Raw genomic sequence first — 22,140 nt, forward strand, 5'->3', positions numbered from 1 at the left:
TTGGGGAGACAATTGGCAGAACTTAAGTCCAGAAATATCCAGGTGTTCCCTGTTATTGAAACTGTGGATCCTCAGGGGATAGACAGAGGCTACATCTGCAGTTTCAGTTTAAGGATGTAAGACAGCTTAAAGAGGCCATAACCGCTTGTGGGCCGCATGCTCCCTTTGCCGCTGCCTTGGTGGAATCCTACATGGATCTGAAGTAATAAGGGCAGCGGCGGGGCTGTGTCCCCAACACCCCAGCCGCCTGCCCAGCTAGCTTATGCCCCGAAATAATTACACGGACACTGTATTCTTTTAAACACTGCTTGGCCCTTTAGCCCTAGCCCTTACTGGCTAATTCTGTTATCCCGATCAACCCATCTCTAATAATCGGTGAGCACCGGTCTTACCGGGAAAGGTTCAGCATGTCTAACCTGGTGGCTTGCTTCATGGCGTGTGTCTGCCCAGGAGCCGGGAGCATGGCGTCTCTCTCAGGCATCTGCTCCCAGGAGGAGAGCAGAGCTGTGGAGTCTGAGCTCACTTCCTCTTCCTCCCGGCATTTTGTTCTGTTTACTCTTCCCACCTATCCTCTAACCAATAAAATGGGCCAGGGCAGTGCCTTTATTAGCCAATGACCTTCCTCCATCATGGATCAAAATTTGACTCCTAGTGATTGGATGCAGCTTTGTAGGGTGGTACTTAGTGGAGGGGATTACTTGATTTGGATGTCTGATTAGCAAGAAAATTGTGTGGAGACGGCCAGAAGGAACACTGCTGCAGGGCACCCGAATAGAAGTGTGGACATGCTCACCGGCGCTGGACTGGACACTGCTTAAACAAGTCATGTATGACCCTGGAGTGTATGCTCAGATTGCCACCGCTGCCTTAAGAGCCTGGAAAGCCTTGTCTAACAAGGTGCTGCAGGGGCTATCTGAGCCTTATTCAGATTCTGTGAATCTGCTCTCAAAGTTAGCAGGAGGATTTTCCCTGATATTGATGCCACCATGCCAGTCATCAAACAACTAGCTTATGAGAATACCAACAAGTACTGTCAGGAGGTAATTCATCCTCACTGGCAATGAGGAGGACTGAATGATTACATCAGACTGTGTAAGGACATTGACCAAGCCCATATCACTGGAATTGTCATGGCCGTTACGGCTCTGCAGCGTTACGGTCTTGGGGAGCAGCCCAGGTCCTGCTTTAACTGTGGACAAGCTGGGCATTTAAAAAAAAAACAATGTTCCAACCGCCCTGGTCTACTATCTTCAGGTAACCTATGACAACCAGATGGAGCCTCAGGTAAGAAGCGACCTGACTTGTGCCTTCGTTGTAGGAAAGGACATCATTGGTCTAATGAATGTTGGTCTAAGATGGATGCTGATGGTCATCTGCTCTCTGGTCAGTTGGGAAACAGGAGGAGGGGCCCACCCCAAGCCCCACAGCAAGTTTATGGGGCACTATAGACTTCTTCCATGACATTCATTCCTCAGAAAAGGGTACCATTGACAAGCTAGTTGGTCCTGGAAACCAAAGGGAGCACAGGATTGAACTCCTGTACCGCCGTCCAAGTGGTTTTAATACCACAAATGGGTGTTCAAGCCTTTCCCATGAGAGTGATTGGTCCCATCCCTACTGGATTGGTAGGCTTAGTGCTGGTAGAAGTAGTACTGCAAGAGCACTTAACCACAAACCCACTGTCCAGCCCTTGGTGTTTGAGACAGCATCTCACCCTAGCTTAGAACTTTCTGTGTAACCTTGGCTGGCTTCAAACCCATTGCAATCCTTCTGCCTCCACCTTTCAAATGCCAGGATTATAAACATGAGCTCCTATGCCCAACCCGGATGTAAGGGTTCAAGTCAGCAACTCCTGATAGCAGAGCCCAGGGGCCTGAACTTTGAGTGCTGCGTTCATCATCTCCAAGTTCCCTGTACTTGGGTCCTTGTGCTGGAGCAGCATGCCTGCAAGAAACAGACTGCAGTGTTCTTCTTGACCCACAGAAAGCTTTCCTTCCTACAGCTCACAGATGTGATGGCAATTCATAGCCTATCTTGGAAAACTCAGAAACGAGCCAGTAGCTCTTTCAAAAGCAACATGGAATGGGATTTGGGGCAATTCTTCAGAAAAAGAAGTCTTGCAACCAAAAGCAACTGCAAGAAAAAAACCCACAAAAAACAAAAAGGGGATGGAGAGAAAGAGAAGAGAGGAGCATGGGAAGGGTGAATCAAAACTTAATGTCATATCTGTCAGGGATGATGTAAGTGACCTACTCTTCTTCAGGGTGTTTCCTAGCGCAATGGTCCCCAAAGTGACTGAAAGTTCTTTTCCTTGTGTGCCCTGGGTCACAGTCCCATGTCACCTCTACTCCATCTACTTGGTTTATTAGTGCAAGGCCTCCTCAACATGACCCTTGAGAGGTTCCCCTAAGGTCAGTGTGAGGCAACCCTATGCTCCTGACCGAAGGGCAATACTCCATCCTGTGATGAGACTGTGCTCTACATGGGCCCGTGTCTACAAGCCAAAAGTGAGGAGATATCTGTGCAAAGACCATTGCAAGTTTATTATTTTATTTCGATATTCAAGAACAGTGGGTGCCCCCATCCAGCCATTCTGCAGCGTATGCTGTCTGGATGAAGCCATGAGCAAAGGCGTCGGTCATGTTGGGAGGGGAAGTTCTCCTGTGGAACGATCTGGAGGGTTTACTTCTGAAATTTTCTTCCCTGCTTTTTCTCTTACCCTCGTTCTATTGAGGCTATGTATTAATAGATGTTATCTTAAACCCACACTATACTCAGAATTAGAAGAGATTAACAAGATGCGTGTTGGTCTACATCAACCAACACCTTTTTTCTTAGGATGAAAGGGCCAGTGTGGGGATCTTTGGAAGGTCTATAAAAGACACAATAAATCAAAAGACATAGTCAGTAGGTTAGAGGGCTGGGGAGGTATCCATGGACATTGGGAAAGTGGAATTCTGAGCTCTCATCCCTGAAGGCTTGCCCAGGCCAGCCTGCACCCAGGGTAGGGACTCAGTGACAAGCACACTCCTAAATCAGCTATGAATGAGTGGTTTCTAGGAGGCAGGGGAAAGTTACTTTTTCTCTCAGGTTAGTGTGTACCGATGGGCACTGCCATGGCGAGCTACCGCTGGCCATCCCAATGTGAGTGGTGGCCAGAGGGACACCGTGAGGCCACCAGAGAACTCCTGCATTCCCACTGCGAGATGCGCCATGTCCCTGGACTCTCCCTGGGCTCTGAGAGGAAATGGGGATCTTAAAAGCACCTGCCCTGAGGGGCCACTGAGGAGAGATGGTGACATTCGGGGGCCACACATGACATCTCCAGTATGTTTCCCTAAGTCCCCATTTCCTGTTGGGGCCATTGCCCAGCCCGCTCGCCCCTTTCCTTCCCTCTGCCACGCTTGATATCAGCTGGTGGGGTGGAGGGAACAGCTGGCCTGGAAGCGTCCCCAGGGGCACCCCACTCTGGACTCTCACTGCTGCCCAGCCTGCGCTCACATACCACAAGCCCCCGGTGTATAAGCCACTCCAAGACTGTCTGATCCTGTTAGGAAAAGCAAAGCTCTTTAGGGGAAAGAAAACAAAGGAAGCCTGGACCACACAGTCCCCTGTGCCACGCTCTCTGGCTCCTTGGCGGTGTGCCTGTCTATTCGCAGTGCCCACGGAAGTTGGAGGGGTGCGCCTCACCGTGAAGAGAAAGTCTGAGGATGGAGTAGGGGTGAACTTGGAAGGATTTCCGTGTACTTGGACCTCCGGAGTCAACCAAAGTACACGGGGGGGGGGGGGGGGGGGGGCAGGGCAGGGCAGGGCAGACCCCTGAGGACACTCAGTCTTCAAATGAAAAGGAACAGTTTTAACGTGGGCCTGGCCCCACCATGTGCGTGGCTCCACGGGATTAGAAGTGGGGCTGCTCTAACTAGCTAACTGATGCAGATAGAATTAAATGTTTAAGGCAGTTATATTAAGAAGCCGAGGGCAGGATTCAGGAAGGCTGAGCAGGCAGGGCTTTCAGCGTCTCGCCATGGGAGATCCGGAGCGGCTGTCTCTTCCTCCCTGGGAAAATGAAAAGATGGGAGTTAGGCAAGAATCCGTGTAGCCTGTGGGATGTCACTTGCCCTCCACAGTGCCGGTTCTGCGGTTGTCCAATCATAAGCCATCCAGCCAGGCCTCAAGTGGTTTATACGGGAGTCGATTCGACTGCTTTTTGGAAACTCAGTCGGCTGAGTGCCTGCCTCCAGCAGAGGTCCGAGCACCCGATTTCCATCTTGGACTTGAAGCCGACCCTGAGTACCTCTTCTTTTATATGTGAGTCAAAAGCTCAGAGAAGCAGAGTCATTTGCCCAGTGTCAGCCAGCAGAGGGGACTGAGGGCTAGAGCCAGCAAGGTGGTACCTTTGCCTCCATGATCTGTTACGCTTTTTTGTCTCTTGGACCACTTGATCTTTAGTGGGCTTTAAGCCCCGTAATTGACACATCTGTTCTCACCAGGTAAAGGTCAGCTTGGACTTTTCCCTGAAGACAGGAAGTTTCAGCATATACCTTTGTCCCCGTGAGACCCTACTACCTCATGGGAACACTACAGAGGCAAAGGCTCCCTTGACACACCTGGATATAAAATATGGGCCCTAAACACAGGGAGACCCACTGATTCTCTCCAGCCAGGTGCCAGCTGCCACTGTGAACTGGCAAATCTGAGCCCCTCCCTCAGAGCTGGCTGCTAAGAATGGGGGGGCAAGCATGAAGCGGTGACAGCAGTGATGTTAAGAGCCAGGGAGCCCTGTGAGCCTGCTTCCAGCCGGTCACACAGCCTGTCAGCCCACCAAGAGCTATGTAAGACATCTTAATTATAACCACGTGTGCTGCAGATGGTCAAACTTGCGCAATTTACAAAGCTGTTTACAGAAAGAAGTCGGGGAAACTGCTGGACTCATTTATAAATGCGAGTCTCACACACTCATGCTGCCAGCACGCAAGGAGCATACGCACCTGGGTGGAGCTGCGGGGACAGTTCCACTTCGTGGGTGCCATCTCTTGGGAATCACCCATGGCCGTGCACTGTACCTCAGAGCAGGGCTGGGTCTCCTGAGTGGAGCCACTGAGCAGGCCAGCCCTCCTAAGTCACCAGGTCGATCCTGCCACACCCCCAGTGTCTCCCATTCTCCGAAACCAGCTGAAGTGACCAGGTATACCGAGAATGAACCTGTGTCTCCCAGGTGAGTGTGGTTGCCGAACCAACTGCTAGCATCTGGAGCAGGAGTCTGGGGAACCTAAGTCCAGGTTGGCTTTGAGGTCATTCAGCGCAGATGACTTTCTGGCTGAGTTTAGAGGTCACTGGAGAAAATACCGTTCCATACCCGCTCTTTAACCTTCATTTAACCTTTTATTTTGGATGCTTGGGATAGGATTTATTTATCTTCTTACTTGGCTCTACTCTGGGGACTGGGAAATGCCTAGGTTTGCCTGACACAGAAAATAGGTGGTTACTTGCTTGCGTTCTGTTCCCATCGCAAGCGTGGGACTTTCTTCCTAACTTTCCTTAGCCATGTGGGTCTCATTGCACATTAAAACACACAGTCCATAGGTCCTACCGTGGACTGGCTCAGATACTCACCTGCTTAGCAAGGACTCAGAAGCCTGTGCCTGCCCTGTGCGCGCTGACCACGGACACACCCTAGCAAATACACGCAAAGCATGACTTTGGAATTAACTCAGTGAGCTTGTGTTACAGACCCAAGCAGTCACGAACTGAATTCCTGCTGTGGTGGTTCTCTCGGGAAGCAGACAGCTCAGATCAGAACCTCTGCACATCACATTGTCAGCCAGGGGTTGACAGATGGTCCGAGAATGGAGGTCATGTCCCACACTTATCAGATGCAAAGACACTAGAGTCGAAAGTACGAGAAGCCTTTTCCCCAGATATGCAGCCTCCTCGGTCACAAAACATGAGATGTGAAATGAGAATCCAGGAGGGCGTCTCCAACCCACCACCAAGGCCAGTCTCCGGGGGCGGAACATCTGGTGCAGATGTTGCAGCCTGTGAGTCAGTTCTGGTCCTTGAACCACCAGCTACCTCTGCCTGGATACAGGAATATTAATTCCTGCTACAGGAATATTAATGTTTCACCCTAGGAAGGAGACGGGTATGGCGGGCTTCCACCTGCAGTGGGGGCTCTGGCTCCCAGGCCTCTGTGTTTCCTCTGTTCATCTTTGCATCAGAAAAGAAACTGGCTGAGGGAGCAGAGAATAACTGTGACTGGGTGTCTACAGTCTGCCTCTGCGACATCAGAGCACAGAGATGATGGAGTAAGAGCGGATGGTAGCTTGGATGCTACACTAAGAACCAAGGGGACTTCTCAGACAGCGGCTCTTAGTGACAGGGCTGACAGGGACTACGGACTCAGGGATAACACATGCCTCAGAGCCTTAAGTGAGCATGGGAAGCCGCCTCCAACAGCTGCTAGAAGAGACATTAATTTGTCTTACCCTGCTCCCCTCCAGACTAGAGGCTCTGTGATATAGACTCATAATTGGGGACTTGGCCATGTCACCTGATTCCCAGACCTTTATAAATATCAGTTTCTTCTCTATCACCCAGCCCAGAGACTGTAGCAGGTGCTGCTTTTCCTCACCTCTGCTGAGGCATGCAACCATTACTCTGACACCTGAATGCAGGCCTCACCTGCCATTGTGTCCCTGAAACACCCTCAATCAGGATCAGACTCAAGGGTCTCCATCTTAGGGCTCCCTCTCTCCTCCTGGCCCAGCATATCAAAGGCAGCTCGGCTGGTCGCCTGCTTCTCCTAGAACCCTCTGAGGTCTTCTCCACACATCCCTCTGCCCTTAATGCTTCTCCTACATGTATGCTGGCTCCTCTTTTGTAACTTAGCCAAGTGTCATATCCCCGCTCTAGAGATACAATATCCCCTCCCCTACACGTTTCCCAAGGCACCTCAGTCTCTTCTACAGAATGTTTTGCCTTGGCCGCTGAGTTCCAGGGCACCTGGACTGGCTTTTCAGATTTGAGAGGTCTTGGCCCTGGCCAGCTCTCCAGTTCTCCTCCTCCTAGGAAGGCAGCCCTGGCCCAGAGTATCCAGGTCTTCCTGACAGTGGTCACCTTGACCACTGGCGGCGTGGAGTGCCAGAGATTTGTTGAAAGGGGTAGTTTCATCAGCTTGTTTCTTTTTGTGTTGTTTTCTCGAGACAGTGCTTCTTTTTAGCTTTGGAGCCTGTCCTGGAACTAGCCCTTGTAGACCAGGCTGGTCTTGAACTCACAGAGATCTGCCTGCCTCTGCCTCCTGAGTGCTGGGATTAAAGATGTGCGCCACCACCACTTGGCTCATTAGGGGACACTTGGGACATGGTTCAGAGCCAAAGACTGGTCTGGGCTCCCATGTTCCTCTAGGATAGACTTCACCCTGTGGGTTCCCTGGGGAGGACACAGGATGCCTCTGAGCTCCAACCTTCCCTTCCAGGGAGCCTTTTTACAACTACACAGGGAGATTCTCTGCACAAGGCCAGCGCTGCTTTGTAGACCAGTTCCTGGTGCCTCGATGCCTGCCAGGACCTTCACCGCCACCTCAGCAGATACGGCGTAAGTGGGCACATCTGCCCCTACTCCACGGATGAGGAAATCGTCTCTCAGAGCAGTCAGGAGCTGAGGCCACAGACTAACCAACAATGGTCCTGGCATCTCTCCCTGAGTCTGTGTGATTCTGGTACCCATGCAGTTCCTTCCTGGGTCTTCCTGGGTCCCTGGAGTGATTTTAGTGAGCTTTCCTCAGTGTGTGTGTGTGGGGGGGGCTCCTATCAGTCATTTCCACATACAGGTGTTGCTCATTCCTACCTAGGCCCTTGGTGGGACCCAGGTTAGTGGCCCCCCTGACTTTGACCTCTAGCGAGCAAAGAGGCACCTTATGGGCTCAGTGTGAGGCCTAGGGGAAACGCCTGCGCATTACACAGCAGCCTCCTTTAAAAGGCTCTTGGCTCCACACTAATTTCCTAGGAAACCAAGAAGGAAGGCAGAGCTATGTTGGCTAAGAAATAGAGAGGGCAAGTCGTGGGTGGAGGAGGTGACTGAACCTTTGGCTAAGCTTAGCTGAGGATTCTGGAATTCGTCTTTCCTTAATACTCGTCCTGACCCCTGGCATCACTCTGGGGTCACGGTTTTGCCTGGAGGAGTGGGGCACAGTGAACCCAGAGTGTGGTTCCAGGCCCCACTTCCCACAGAGGTGCCCAGGTGTTTCCCCACGGTAGAAATGTTACATTACCAGCTTAAAGATTTTGGAAAGCGTGCCCTGGGCGTCGTAGGCCCCCTTGAATCCCTTGTGAGCCGATTTATAGTCGGAAGCTCTGCCTCCGTAGCCAAATCCTGGCTTCTGCCCCTCGGCCCCCTGCAAGAAAAGACCAGAGCTCAGTGTCCTGCTCACAGCTGCCACCAGGGCCTACCCAGTAGGACATGAGCCACCAGGTGGCACTGGTGAGTCACTCAGGAGCCTGAGCAGCAGGGAGCTCCATTGGGGAGGGGCTGAAGAAGTGCCTGTCCCCAAGTCCATCAGGGGACAAAGCTGGAGAACAGAGGGCCTGACCAAGTGGTGCTGTGTGTTCTGAGGCACAAACACCCAATTTTACAGGCAGTTGCGGAACTCCATCCAGGCCACAAAGGTGCTGGAGTCCAGGGGTCAGGAGGGTCACCCTGTGCCTGGCGCTTAAGTTTGTGTCTGCTGGTCTTACACAGGTTAAATTCTGTTTACCCTTGTTCTGCTGCTTCTGTGGCCCAGGAGAAGGAGGAATCTCTGGACTCTATGAGATTTACCTTCCTTACAGTAAAAGACTGATTTCCCAATCTCTGGTCCAGGGCAGCCTCTCTAGGATGGCCTTAGTGACACCTAGATTCAGGCTCCTATTTGGGATGCTGACCTGTGCAGGAAGCAAGCTGTACTTGGTAGCGGCTCCTCCCCATTTTGAGGTGGGTGGCCTCGGGCTGGTGTGGGAGCCTCTGTGAGCCCCATTTCCTGCACAGCGGGGTTAGTGCTGCTCTTTCATTCAGAGGATGGACAGTCCTAAGTGCCTACCTTTGCACTTGGGTCCTATGGAACTGGCCACTAAAGAGAACAGTCACCCCTTCCTGCCTCTTACTCTGTGGAGATGGTCACCCCCTGTGGGATGCAGCAGTGGGCAGTGATGACGGACATACAAGACTCTCTGGGTCCCAGCTTGAGAGATGAGAGCAGCCTTCCGGGTAAGGTCTTCACCCAGCTCCAGTGTGCAGTCCCGGAGATTGATCAGGAAGACTCAGCCTGCCTTGTAGAATTCTGCCTCAAGGGCAGGGCTCAAGACTTTGTTTTGGGTCTTGACCAGAGGAAATGGCGAGCCAGCTGTTGTGGCTAACATGGTAACTGCTAACAACTCAGCATCAGAAGCAGCCCTGGGCCTCAGCATACTAGTTTTGCTGATTCACTAAAGTGCTTTAGGCGAGAAGGATCTTGAGATGCAATCCAGCTACCCACCATCTTAGATGTGCTGTGGCTGGTATAAAAAAGACCCCAGGCACTTCCAGGTAGGCTGGCTTGGGGCAGGATGGAAGTTAGGACCCAGGCCATATGACCTAACATTGACCCCTATTCCCACTACTTATGTAAATTCTGCTCACTTGTCTTTAATCCCAGCACTCTGGAGGCAGAGACAGGTGGATCTCTGTGAGTTCAAGGCCAGTTTCCACTACAAGAGCTAGCTTCAGGACAGCTAGGACTGTTACAAAGAGAAATCCTGTCTCAAAAACAAAACAAAAATTCCCTCTCTTTAGCTTGTGTTTGGGACAGATAGTGGCGCCCCCTGGCGCCAGGGGTCTGTTCTGGTTTCAGGTGGTCTGATGAGGTAAGGGATGGGGACTAGTGGAAAGTCTAAACTGGGCCCTTGGGGCCAGCCAGAGCCACTTGGGCATCCTGAACTCCTGCAAGCCACATGGAAGGGCTGTGGCATTTGGGGAGTGTAGCCCCAAACACACAGGCAGCTAAGAGGCAGACACACAGGCTTCTCTGGGTGAATGCTGAGTCCCTTTGTTCCAGAGTACGGCTTTTCCCCCAAACCAAGAGCCTCTGAGACTTGAATTCAGCTGAACTTTCATATCAGTAATGTGGACTGTCCCAGACACTTTCATCTCGGAAAGCCTAGACATTTCCAGGGTACACATAACAGAGACACGAGCAAGCCAGATGGAGTTCCTGAAAACACCAGACAAGAGGGCCATCCTGGAAACAATGAAAACCCGGAAGAACACTGGACATAGAGAGACCTAAGGGGTCCTGGAGAGATTAAAACTGGAGAATGCAGAGTTACCTGTTTGCCAGTGGGTCAAAGGGCCTCCCAGAACCAGGATGAAGTGTCCTCCTCCCACCCCCTCCCACCCAGTCTTTGCATAATGCCATGGCAACCCACACCTAGAGAATTAAGACATGAACAGCAGTAGCTAAAGTAATCCTGGGTAGAATCAGACGTCACGTTCAACATCATTTTTGTCTCTTGATGGCACAGACAGTTAAAAACAAAAAGAGGTTATGAATGGGTATAGGTAGACGCCTACCTCATTGTCATCAGTTTTGAAGATTTACCTTGTGAGAAAAAGAATCAGGTCCAACATGCATTTACACAGAATGTTCCAGCGAGTGGTTCACTGCTCAGTGTGAGAAAGCGCTGGAATGAGGCGGGTGCCAGAGTCTCCTGAATTTTGAGTAATCCTTCCTCTTGCACACCTCCCTCTCTTCACTTTATTTTTATTTTATTTTGAGACAGGGCAACTCGGAGGCCCCCACTATATAGGCTCACTTTGATCTTTCAGGAGTCCTCCTGCCTCCGCCTACTGAATACTGGCCTTACAGGTGTGTGTCCCATGCTCTGCTGCCCGTCTTCTTCCTACTGTTGTTTCTACCCCACCTCTTTCTTCTGTCTCCCTCTCTCTTTCTTGTCTCTCTGTCTCTCCCCCCTTCAACCATTCTCTTGTGTATTGTTTGGCTGGCACAGATGGCCTTTGTACCCACTGTTCACAGACAAAAACCTCTCACCCTACCCCCTCTGGCTAACAGGCTGGTGTTTGTGTATCTGTGTAGCTCTGAGAATTAAGCTGTTTACAAGGATAAAAGCCGTATCTAGTATCTGCTAGCAGCTGGGGTCAATATATTTGGTTAGGATTTATCAGTAAGCATTTTAAATCGGCATAGACATCAAGTGTTGCTAATGTTTAGAAGCCAAGCCATTCAAACAATTAAAATCTTCACGGAAACTTTGCTCGTGTGTCTTAAAATCTGAAACCCCGAAGGCATCTTTCTTGGCAGTTTATTACCTCCGTGTTAGGCACTTCTTACACACAAACAAAACCCCAAATCTCCTGCACTAACAGGGAAAGGGGGTATTAGAAACTAAACAACAGGATTTAGCATCTCTTCCTTTGAATCTGCATACTGTCTTAAGGGGTGGCCAGCATCTTTCTGTGTTTGGTCTGTTGGGCTCTTTCTCCCCAACACGGTCACTGGAGAAAAATTAGGGATTTTCTACAGTGTGATATAGTCCTTCTTCCCTGAGAAGGCACCCAGAACCCTTGTTGGGAGGAGGTATGGGGCTGGTGGGGCTTGGATCTCAGCCTGGCAGCAATCCATGCTGAAAGGCTTCGTCCCTGCCCTGGAACAGAAAACAGCCTGTCAACTGCGGTTGGTGAGCTGGGCTGGCTAGGAAAGAGAAGGCAAGTGTTAAGGTTCTGAAAGAACTTAGAGGTCAGTGGGCTATGCAGACTGCAGAGGAGGAGGAAGCAGAGGAAATGTGGTCATCACCTACCCAGCTAAATCTGCTGAGGGACAGGCCTCTCCCCTGTGGGGAAGAGAAAGAAACAGTGACGAAAGAAACAGTGACGGTGTCGTGATGATCACCCAGGGCAAAGTCCTGAAACCAACAGCAACACCAAATGGCATGCCTCCCCCCAGTGGGACCAGGCTTCCCTCAGTGTGCCAGATCCAGGGTTGGCAGGGCCACCTGCAGCTCCAAGACCAGAATGTGGTGGATCCTGGCTCAGTGAACAGTGCAGGGATGCACTGGCCTTGTATAGTGGAGACTGCAGCGTCCCACTGGGAGACTCTGGGAGCAAGGCTGGGGTGATTGAGGGAGCCCTGAGCCCAGTTCCTTTCAGAACACAGTTTTAATTTCAGGGTAATCTTCTGTATTGGCTGGCAATGGATCAGAACATATAAGGTCTTACCTTTCCTTGGGATGGAGGTGGTGTGCGCGGTGTCACCTGGAAGACAGAGAGGTGTGGGCTGCAGTGGTTCACCCTCCTGGAGGCAGTCCCACTTTTTCATTCTCAGAAGGTCCCACTCTTTCTCAGAGGGTCCCACTGTTCATGTCTACAGACACGGCTCCAGTCTATTGGGCATCAGAAGCTAACACACGCCTCTGTATTATGCTTGGGGCTGGACATGCTGCACCCACTGATATCTCCAATACTATGTCTCATTTTAAAGTGTCTCTGTGTGTGCTTGTCCATGTGCACGCAGGGGCCCATGGAGGTCATGGAGGTGGAGTTATAGGCAGTTATGAACCACCCCACATGGATTTTAGGGGTTGAACTTAGATCCTTTGCAAGAGCAGGGTGCTGGTTAGTTTTATGTCAACTTGATAGAGTCATTTATGTCTCAAGATAGAGTCACTTATGTCACAAGAAGGACTCTCAATTGAGAAAATCCCTCCGTAAGATTTGCCTGTAAGCCCATCTGTAGTGCATTTTCTTAATTAATCGTTGATGTGGAAAGGCCCAGGCTATTGTGGGTGGGGCCATCCCTGGGGAGCTGGTCCTGGTGTGCATAAGAAAGCAGGCTGAGCAAGTCAGTCAGCAGCACTCTTTCACGGCTTCTGCTTCAGCTTCTGCCTCCAGGTTCCTGCTCTGACTTCCTTGCATGATGGACTGTGGTACAGAGTGTAAGCGAAAGAAACCCTTTCCTCCCTAAGTTGCCTTTGGCCGTGGTGTTTTATCACAGCAATGGAAAACATACTTAAGACAGGGAAGATGCTCTCTTAATTAGTGTGCTACCTACCCAGGCCCTCAGCGTTAGTTTTTCATAAACTTTATTGTGATGGTTTGGATGAGAATGAGCCCCATAGGCTCATATGTGAGTACTTCACATATATGTGAACAGTTGATGGAACTGTTTGGGAAGGATTAGTAGATGTGGCCTTGTTGGAAAAGGTGTGTCATTGGGGTGGGTCATTCCCACTTATTGCTCTCTCTATATATATCTATCTATATCTATCTATCTATCTATCTATCTATTATCTATCTACCATCTATCATCTATTATCTATCTATTATCTAGCAATCACCTATCTATCTATCTACCTATCTATTATCCATCTGTCTATCTATTTCTATCTCCCCCTCCCCACCTCTCTGTTTCATGGTTACATCTCAAGATGTGATCTCTCAGCTACCGTCCCAGCACCTTGCCTGCCTGCCTGATGCCATGCTCTCTGACATGACGGTCATCAACTCACTCTCTGACCTATAAGCCCAGAATAAACTCCTTCTTTTATAAGTTGCCTTGGTCATAATGTCTTATCATAACAATAGAAAGCTAACTCAGACATTTGTTTTGTGGAGGAGTTTATATTTGCACAGAAAGTGTAATGAAATCACACATTTCCCCTACACCCATAGGGCAGCCCACCCAGCTGCTTACTTTCTGCTATTTAGCATCAGCATTAATGTGACATATTATAACTAATAAACACCGGGGCATTGTTATCATCGCTATCAGTTGGATACCATCACCCTGTGTGCTGTGCATCCTATGTGTCCTATACAACATGTCACACAGAGCAGTCTTGCTGGCCTAACACACCCTGCACTTCTTTGCTCACCAGTCATCCTAAGCAATGCCTATTCCCATCCTTGTCCCTTCTCAGGGCACAAAGCCTGTATTTCTACTCAGCATCAATTAGCTGTCTGGTTTCAGGAAAACCGAATTCTTATTAGAATACATAGTTTGTTTCATGCCCGATACAGCTAAGAGTGCCCTTTGGGACTTGGAATCCTTGTAACCAAGTTCCTACTGAGGGTGGCGTCTCTCAGGTCGGCTGCACCCTGAGAAGGATCCCAGGAAGCCATGGGCGAGCTAAGGACTGTCTTGGATCCAGCAACCTTCCTTTGATGCTTTCCCGGTCCCCTTGTATGTGGTCACTTACAATGTTCTTGAAGAAGTGGACTACTGGGTTTTCATCTTGGGTCCGGCCGTGCTGCGACTTCTGGGGCAGGGAGCCATAGTGGGTAGTTCTTGTGTGTGAGTCCTGAAAGAGAGAAGCAAGCAACTTTAGGACGACGAGGACATAACAGGGTCAGGTCCGTTCTAAGGTGGGCTTCCTCTCTGTGCTTCCCGGTGATGGGGAAGATGCTGGTGCGTCGCTGGACACCCGAGTTAGGCATGGAAGAGGATACATAGTGGTGCAACCGCAGCTTGCCAGGTGGCTGCCCTGTTTCTGAAGCCATCACGGGCAGAGGTAGTCTGTTCATTAGCTTTGGAGCAAGGCATCATGGGCTAGCCTCTGCCTCAGGTCACCAGGTTCTGAGTCTGACACTTTCTGACTTCGAGTAAGACGGAAGGAAAGAATGCTACTTGCTGAGAGTGTCCATCTGACCCGAGCATTCATAGTCCACAGAACTAAAAGGTTCCAGGTCAGTGGATAGAGCCAGTGAGACTCTCTAGCAAGCACAGCGGCATTGATGGAGCACAACCTCGGCCGGGAGGCGGAAGTGGCTCTGCTTTTGCCTGCTGCTGTCCTCCTGGCTGCCACTCAGTACTCAGCCCAGTGAACATGCGCAGTGACACAGGAAGAGTCTCCACCCAGCCAGGTACCCTCGGGTGGAAGCCTGCAGAGAGACTTCGCAACACTACATTTCCCAGAAAATAATAGTTCAGGAGGAGACGGCACGGCACAAGTTGCTCCGTCTCTCCCTCTGCGGCTCCCAGCACAATCGCGGAATCACCATTGGCCTGGAGGAACCTCACCCAGCCAGCAACAAAACTACAACAGGGGGGATGTGTGGGGCCTGTCTGCAGAGGTCACAGCTAGGCAGTCTGGTCCCCAGCAGCATTCTGTCTCTCTGTATGTGGGTTGGGAGGGCCCTCTTGAGCTGTTTGCCACCAAAAGGCCAAGAACTGCTTCTCTGGAGCGTATGAGGGTGTGGGAGATGGGTGCGACTCCCTGGGTGATAACTAGAGTTGCCAAACGCGCAGCCTTTCTCTGTACCTGTTATGTCATGAGCCTCGCTGTGAGGAACTGAACCGTGAGCACAGCTTCACCTTCTGTGTTGTGCGCCCTGAGGGCACGGACTTGCGTCTACTCCACAGCCTTCATGGATAGATGGCGTCAGACAGAACATTGTAGCTATGTGATCTTATCTGTGCGTTTCTGCTCATGGGGGCTGCTTTCTCCCGGTCTCCTTGACCCTGTCCACCCGCTCCTGACATCAACAGACCTTTGACACAGTCCTTGCCCTCCCTCTCCCCTCCCTCTCTTACACAAAGACCAAAGTTCACTGCTTCCTGATGACCACATACTGAACCTCCTCACTTTTCAAGGCCGTGCTCCGCATTCCCAGCCCACCTCCAGCTGGTACTTTCTAAATGGTCTTCCTCTCCCCTCCCGTGGTTCCCACCCTGACAGTCAGCTCACACCGCACAGAACTCTTAAGCTTCATTCCTTTTCACAACACGTGTGTCCAGTCCCTGCTGTGGAGACAGGATGCCATTTGCTCTTCCGTGGCTGCTGTGAGGGGCCTGAGCTTCCCAGGCTACCCAACAACCCCTTAGAGCTATGAAAGCTGGGGTCAGGCTGTCCACGATAAAGCAGGGAGTGGACCGCGCAAGAGTCATCCGCTATGGGTGACTGCTGTGTGGCTGGCTTCACAGATCTCTGATCTCTTTTAATATAGGAGCTAACCACGATCAATCTATTTCAGCAGCAGTGTAATTATATCTGCTTTGCTATATTATATCTGCAGATTTTTTGAATCAAAAGATATTTAGGCAATCATATTTCTATATAATAGTAGCAAACAGTTAAACACAAACTCAAAATTTAAATGCCAGTGACAGAAAAGAACCTGACAAAGCATTTACAGAATTTGGCCTGAGCTGTATCACAGCAGTAGAATACTTTCCTACCAAGGCCCTGGGATCAGCCCCTGCCACCCTAGAGCAAAACACAATAGCGCCATATAGGGATTCATTAGTCTAGAAACTAGAAAAGAGACCAGAGAAGAGTTAAGTAGAGAGACATTTTATATTCGTGGATTGGAAAACTCAAACAGTAGGGATGTCAGCTCTATCTACCTATTTAATGCAATTGCCAGTAGGATTACTGACAAACTAATCTTGACTAAAAGAATCAAAATAGCTAAACCACTGTAAAAATATAGAAGCTACCCAAATCACATGGTTTTATTTTCGAGATTTATACATAGTTTATAGTAATCAAGCAATGTTTCTTAGGCAAGACATCAAAAGCTGATTCATCAAGAAAATAGGTAAAACCGGACTCCATGAAAGCTCAACACTGTTTACATGAAGCACTCTCAGGAGCCTGAACAGACAAATGACAGACTGGAAGAATGCACTTGCAAATCACATATGAGAAAAAGAATTAAACACAAAATCACAAAATATGCTTTTTTTAAAACACTAAACCTTCAAAACTCAGCAGTAAGAAAATAAATTGATTAAAAACTGAACAAAACACTTCAAGAAGCATTTCACCAAAGATGTGTGGAAAACAGCTGAGACAATACCAACAGCCACCAAGAACGTGCAACCAGGAGCCATGAGATGTGACCTGTTCAGATAGCTAAGAAAAAATACTGACAGTACCAAGTGTTGACTGGTACAGGGAGCAACTGGAACTCCCATGCATTGCCATGCATTGCCATAGGAATACGAAACTAGCATAGTCCTGGGAAAAACAACTCGGCAGTTTCTCGGAGCAAATACAGCTGCATGTTGACTGGATAGCCCTGCAATCCCATCTCAAGCTTGGAAGGATGAAAGAGAAATACTGTATTTTCGAAAGTGATGTTTAAATGAATGTACTGATCACTAATCATTTGAAGGAAAATAACTTAGATCTTCAATGAAGAACTTATACTCACCCAAAGCCCATACATCAAGGTCTGTAGGACATTTTCATCCCTGCGAACTATAAACAACTCAAGTGTTCGTCATCAAGAGAATGAACACACTGTGGTGTGCTCATCAATGGAATGCTAGTTAGCAGTAGAACAAACAATATTTTAAACACAAAATAACACCAAGGCATCTATAAGTCATGCTGACTGACAGGATCCATTCAGAAAGATTTTACCTGTATCATCTTTTTCCGTGACAGCCCTAAAAAGCCTATCCTGTGGTGAGGGAGGCTAGAGCAGGGGTTAGGAGAGGAGAGAAAGGGAGCTTTGATTACACAAGGAAGGGGGGCAGTCTTAGGTTGATATGTCTTTGTGGTAGTAGCTACACAAGTTTATCAATCTGTTAAAACATATAGAGCTCTATACAAAGCAAGTCCATTTTGCTGTATGTTAGTTTAGAAAATAAAACAAGGCCATTTAACAGGATGCTTGGAGCCATCATACTGTTCTGTGAGTTTTCCCAGCAGAACCTCCATGGGGAGGCAGCCTGGATCTCAGCTTCCACCCTGGAGGTTTCCTTACACGCCACGCTCGCTTAGTCAGTTAGAACGGTCTCCCCTCTACCTGTGCCACTGCCTCCCGACCCAGGCAGCACCTTTTAGCTGCCAAGTATTGCCATGTTGGATTATCCTTCCTTGTTTTCCACACCTCATGCCTTCATCTAGGCTTTACTCTTTCATCAGAAAAAGACGGATCTGTGTGGGCCCCAGGGTGCTGTTGGATTATCATGACGGCACTCAGCAGCTAGAAAGAGGAAGGAGCACAGGAGCAAAATCCTCCTCCTACCACAGTCTGCAGAAAGAGCTAGTCACAGGAGCAGGAGCGCCCTCCAGGGCCGGATGTCAGAACCCTAGAAGCCCTAGGCAGGTGCCGGGTAGACCAGGCCCTGGCTTCCTCATGTGCATGGTGGTCCCGAAGCACAGTTGGAAAGGAACACAAAGGGTGGCGGTTCTTCAGTGATGCCGCGCCTTGGGACACACCCCAATCTGTGGCGGATCTTCAGTGATGCCGCGCCTTGGGACACACCCCAATCTGTGGCGGATCTTCAGTGATGTCGCGCCTTGGGACACACCCCAATCTGTGGCGGTTCTTCAGTGATGCCGCGCCTTGGGACACACCCCAATCTAGACCTGGTTCTGTGGTGAATGCAGCAAAAGCCACGAGGCCACCTCAGTTGCCATAGTAGCAGCATCCTGGGCTGGGGCAAGAGGCTGCATGGGCCAGAGCAGGGCTGCATCTGAGTCGTTCAAATGCGCAGGACACAGGGTTGCATTTTAGCCATTTCTGAGGAGACTTCAGTAGCAACTATGCCTCCGCCGTCACTCAGCCCATGCAACCCTTCCTTCGTTAGCAGAATCTGTCCGAGGTAAGCCCTGGCCTTTCTCTCTCTGACCTCCAGGACCACGGCTCTACTTTCAGACTCCACAAAGATACAGATATTCTCTCCCAGTCTGTGGCTTGTCTATGCACACTGCTATCAGCGTTCACGCAAACAGCATCAAGCTTTGATGGGCTCTAATTTACCTATTTTCTTGATGAACCAGTTTTAATGTCAGGTCTAGGAAACCCTTTTCTACCCATTAAGAAGATTGTTTCCTATATATTTGTTTAAGATTTTAGAATTTTCTGGCATCCGTAGAGATTTATGATTCAGTTTCAGGTGACTTTCGCAGAAGATGAGGGTTGAGTTGAGGTACCTTTTGCTGTTGGTGGTGTTTGGCGGGTGCGTGTCCAATTGTCCCAAGACTGCTTGTTGAAAAGATCTCCATTCTTCCATTGAGTTGTCCCTGAATCTTTGTCAAAATACAATTCATTATATGTACACCCCCCCCACGGGACCCACTCTATATTCCGTGTAGCAATATTCCAGACTTTCCAAGTGTCTGCCCAAGAGCACTGGTGATGGGCAAGGTCAGCGACGATCTGGTGAGCTGGCATCTTTGGGAGAAAGGACTTTGGTCTCTTAGTTCATTATGGGCTATACATGCAATTACTCTCCGGCAGGGAACTGCTTTGCTGTGTTCACAAAGGCTAAGTGAGGAGCCCATACTGAACATTTTATTGTTGTTCCCCAAAACTGCAGTCTCTGTCTGTGCCCAGCCTGTCTCCGGCAGCACATCTTCCTTGTGGGTTCCCAACAGGCATTCTAACAAAGTCACCACGAGTAAGAAGGGCCACAGGGCCAAGGCCACTGTTGGCCGGCCAATGACTCCGGGAATCTGAGTGGGTTGGGGTCTTGCCATCTGGCCCACCTGAGCACCATGGTTGTGTTTGGAGTTGAACATTTGAAACAAGTGAGGGCCAGCAAAGCTAGTCTTGTTTTTAAAACTAAAAAGTTCCATTGTATGAACAGCGGTGCTGTGCCTACTTACAAGTAGGCGATGGATAATTGGCGCCCTGCTATGAGACAGGCAGACTTTGTGCTGCAAATGCTTTTAAATGGCGTCTTACTACACCCTGTCTTCTCATAGTCTGTTTTTTTTTTCTTTTTTCTTGGTACTATATCAAGAACCTCATTTTGCGTCAATTCAGCTTTGCACCATGCTAACAAGGAAACACGACAACAAACCTTTTGAGTCAAAATGATGACGAATTGTTCTGGAGCTGTGGAAGGGACCCCAGCCAACCAGGTCATTCATTGATCTTTGAGCTGGGTGCTTCCCCCATTAGATGGTGAAAAATGACAATTTCCCTCAGCTGGAAATGGTGCCCATTACCAGCAGGGGGCGCTCAGATACTCTCTCTGCAGAGGGCAGGAAACGGGTTTTTCAGGTTTTTCCAGCTTCCTGTAGGAACCCTAAACTTGGACGGTCTATCAGGGGGTCAGTGGCCATCAGATTGGCTGGCTGCTTGTTTCCCTGAGGAGAGACTGCTCCCTGAAAACATCATGAGAACACCTTCACTCTCAGATCACTACAGGTCACGAGTGACTTTCAGTCACGGCAGCCATTAAATAAGGAAGCGGGGCCTAGGCTTTTATGGTCAGGGGAAATAATGATCCCAATTTCTGGCCTGAGAAACGCCCCTCACCCCAACCCCTTGCGTGGAAGCACGACCTGCGGCACCCAGGATCTGGGGTTGCACTTTCTCCCTTCTCCTGTGGCCACACAGATTCGTGTAAACACCGAAGATCAATCACATTTACACAGGGCATGGCTATGTCTCTCACGGACCTGAACCCAAACCATCACCCACACCGTTGCTCTGCTTGGCTTCGTTTGTACCGTGAAACCGAGATGCAAAGAGGTCCAAGGACCTTCCTGCTGAGGCCCCTCGGGAGCCCAGGCCCTGCAGCTAACCTGGCGGAGTGGGCCTAGAGATGCAGGAGGATCTGCTATACACAACAGGCACAGGAGGCTGCTGGCTTGTAGTCCAGCCAAAGGGTGAGATGTGGGAGAAGAAGAGAGTTTAACATCACGGTTTATCTAGTTGTTTCAAAGTTTGCAGATTTATAGTAGGTTCTGAAGCTGTGGGCCAGAAAGAAATTGTTTATATCTGAGGGGGGAGAAACCTGAGTATTGTAGATGGATGGAGTCCATTGGGTCCTGGAAATCAGTTCCTAATTAAGTTGGATTTGCAAATATGATCTCAGTTAAGGTTAATGGCAGGAGCATTTCCCATCATTATCATAGGAATGGTTTCATTTCCATGTAATTAAAATGTAGGACCCTGTTAGTTTCTGTCGGAGGAAAAACTAGTCCTCAACACCAGCAGTTAGGAACATTCTATTCTGCCCTCGGGAGACAGAATAAACCAAGTCACCTTCTGATACATGGTCTTTTCTTTCTTTTGAGTTTAGTTTTAAGCCATGGTCCCACACCCGCACGGACTGGGCAAACACTCTCCTACCTGACCTCACAGAAGGCTGCAAACAGCCTCATGGTGGCGTCAGGACACCGCAGTCCACAGAGCTCTCCTTAGTGCTTCCCAGAGTGAGGGAGGAACTCAATTAGCATTTAACTGTCTTTAATTGAACTCAGAGGCCGGGACCTGGGAGGCTGCTCTGTGAGGCCTGGGGGGAGCTTGTGGCTTTGAGAAAACGTTTTCACCCCTGTGTAGGTGAATGTCAGCATCCGTGTTTCCTCCCATCAGCACTCCCACACTGAACCCACAGAGCCTTTCTCCGGCAGGACTCGCCTCTGCTGTCTCTCCCGCCTTAAAGCTTGTCTGTTGGTTCACACTCTCCATGCCCTGGAAATCTTGGGAACAGCTCTCCTCCTTAATGCTGTCTCCAGAGAAGAAGGCCTTGGCTAGCTTCCTTCTTTCACGTCTGATGGTCACAGTTGCTTTATACTTGGGAGTCAGTGGCAGAGCTCAACAGCCAACTTATCTGTGATCCATTTAGATGTCAGGGGCATGGATGAAATGAGGGACATGGGCAACCAACATTTTTGACAAAAGTCCCAGGGTTGTGACAGAGAAATGCTGCCTACAGCAGGGGAGGCCATCTTTCTCCTTTCTGACTCCCCATAGTACGTGTGTGTGTGTGTGTGTGTGTGTGTGTCCTTCTCACAACTGGCTGACCCCAGTTCTAGCCTCGTTTACATTCACAGAAGAAGCCAGAATGCCGTTTGTGGTCAAATTGCTTCTAATGTATTTCTGGAGAGAGTGTTCTCTCTTATTTCCCCCTAGCAAAATTCATGCATTTTTAAATTCTAGGGTCTGGGGGGTGATGAGTGAGTGGTTTTCCCTTTTTTGGGTCTTTGCCTGGCTCCAGAACATGTGTGTTCCACGTCACTGATGCTGTGACTAATGAAACAGAGCCCTTTTCTTCACAGAAAGCAGGCGGCATCCACGTGGCTTTTCTCACTTTCTGGACAGGTGTGGACAGACTTCCTGTGTAGGTGGAAACTTTAGGATGTCTCCTGCCTGCACTGTCCTGAATTTCCCCTCAACTCACTGCGAGGCGGGGATGCTATCTGC

The 22,140-nt window shown here is 49.6% G+C and overlaps 1 protein-coding gene across 3 annotated transcripts in view; it reads right to left on the reverse strand.

The window, feature by feature from the left end:
• Window positions 1–2,533: 2,533 nt before the first annotated feature.
• LOC121440162 (myelin basic protein) overlaps window positions 2,534–22,140 on the reverse strand; it is a 108,765-nt gene continuing 89,158 nt past the window's right edge. For 2 of the 3 annotated variants that reach the window (XM_041640899.1, XM_041640900.1), the window contains 5 exons: window positions 14,223–14,324; window positions 12,244–12,279; window positions 11,826–11,858; window positions 8,270–8,392; window positions 2,534–4,056 (listed from right to left, as the gene is read on the reverse strand). In XM_041640899.1, the coding sequence (XP_041496833.1) occupies window positions 4,012–4,056; window positions 8,270–8,392; window positions 11,826–11,858; window positions 12,244–12,279; window positions 14,223–14,324 (339 nt within the window). In that variant the 3' untranslated portion in view covers window positions 2,534–4,011. The remainder of the gene's footprint in view (window positions 4,057–8,269; window positions 8,393–11,825; window positions 11,859–12,243; window positions 12,280–14,222; window positions 14,325–22,140) is intronic. The other variant, XM_041640901.1, reaches the window with a different exon arrangement.

The sequence above is a fragment of the Microtus oregoni genome, unplaced genomic scaffold (assembly GCF_018167655.1).
Source record: "Microtus oregoni isolate MIOR12 unplaced genomic scaffold, Mior012 000065F_ref0000479, whole genome shotgun sequence".
NCBI classification, from domain to species: domain Eukaryota; kingdom Metazoa; phylum Chordata; class Mammalia; order Rodentia; family Cricetidae; genus Microtus; species Microtus oregoni.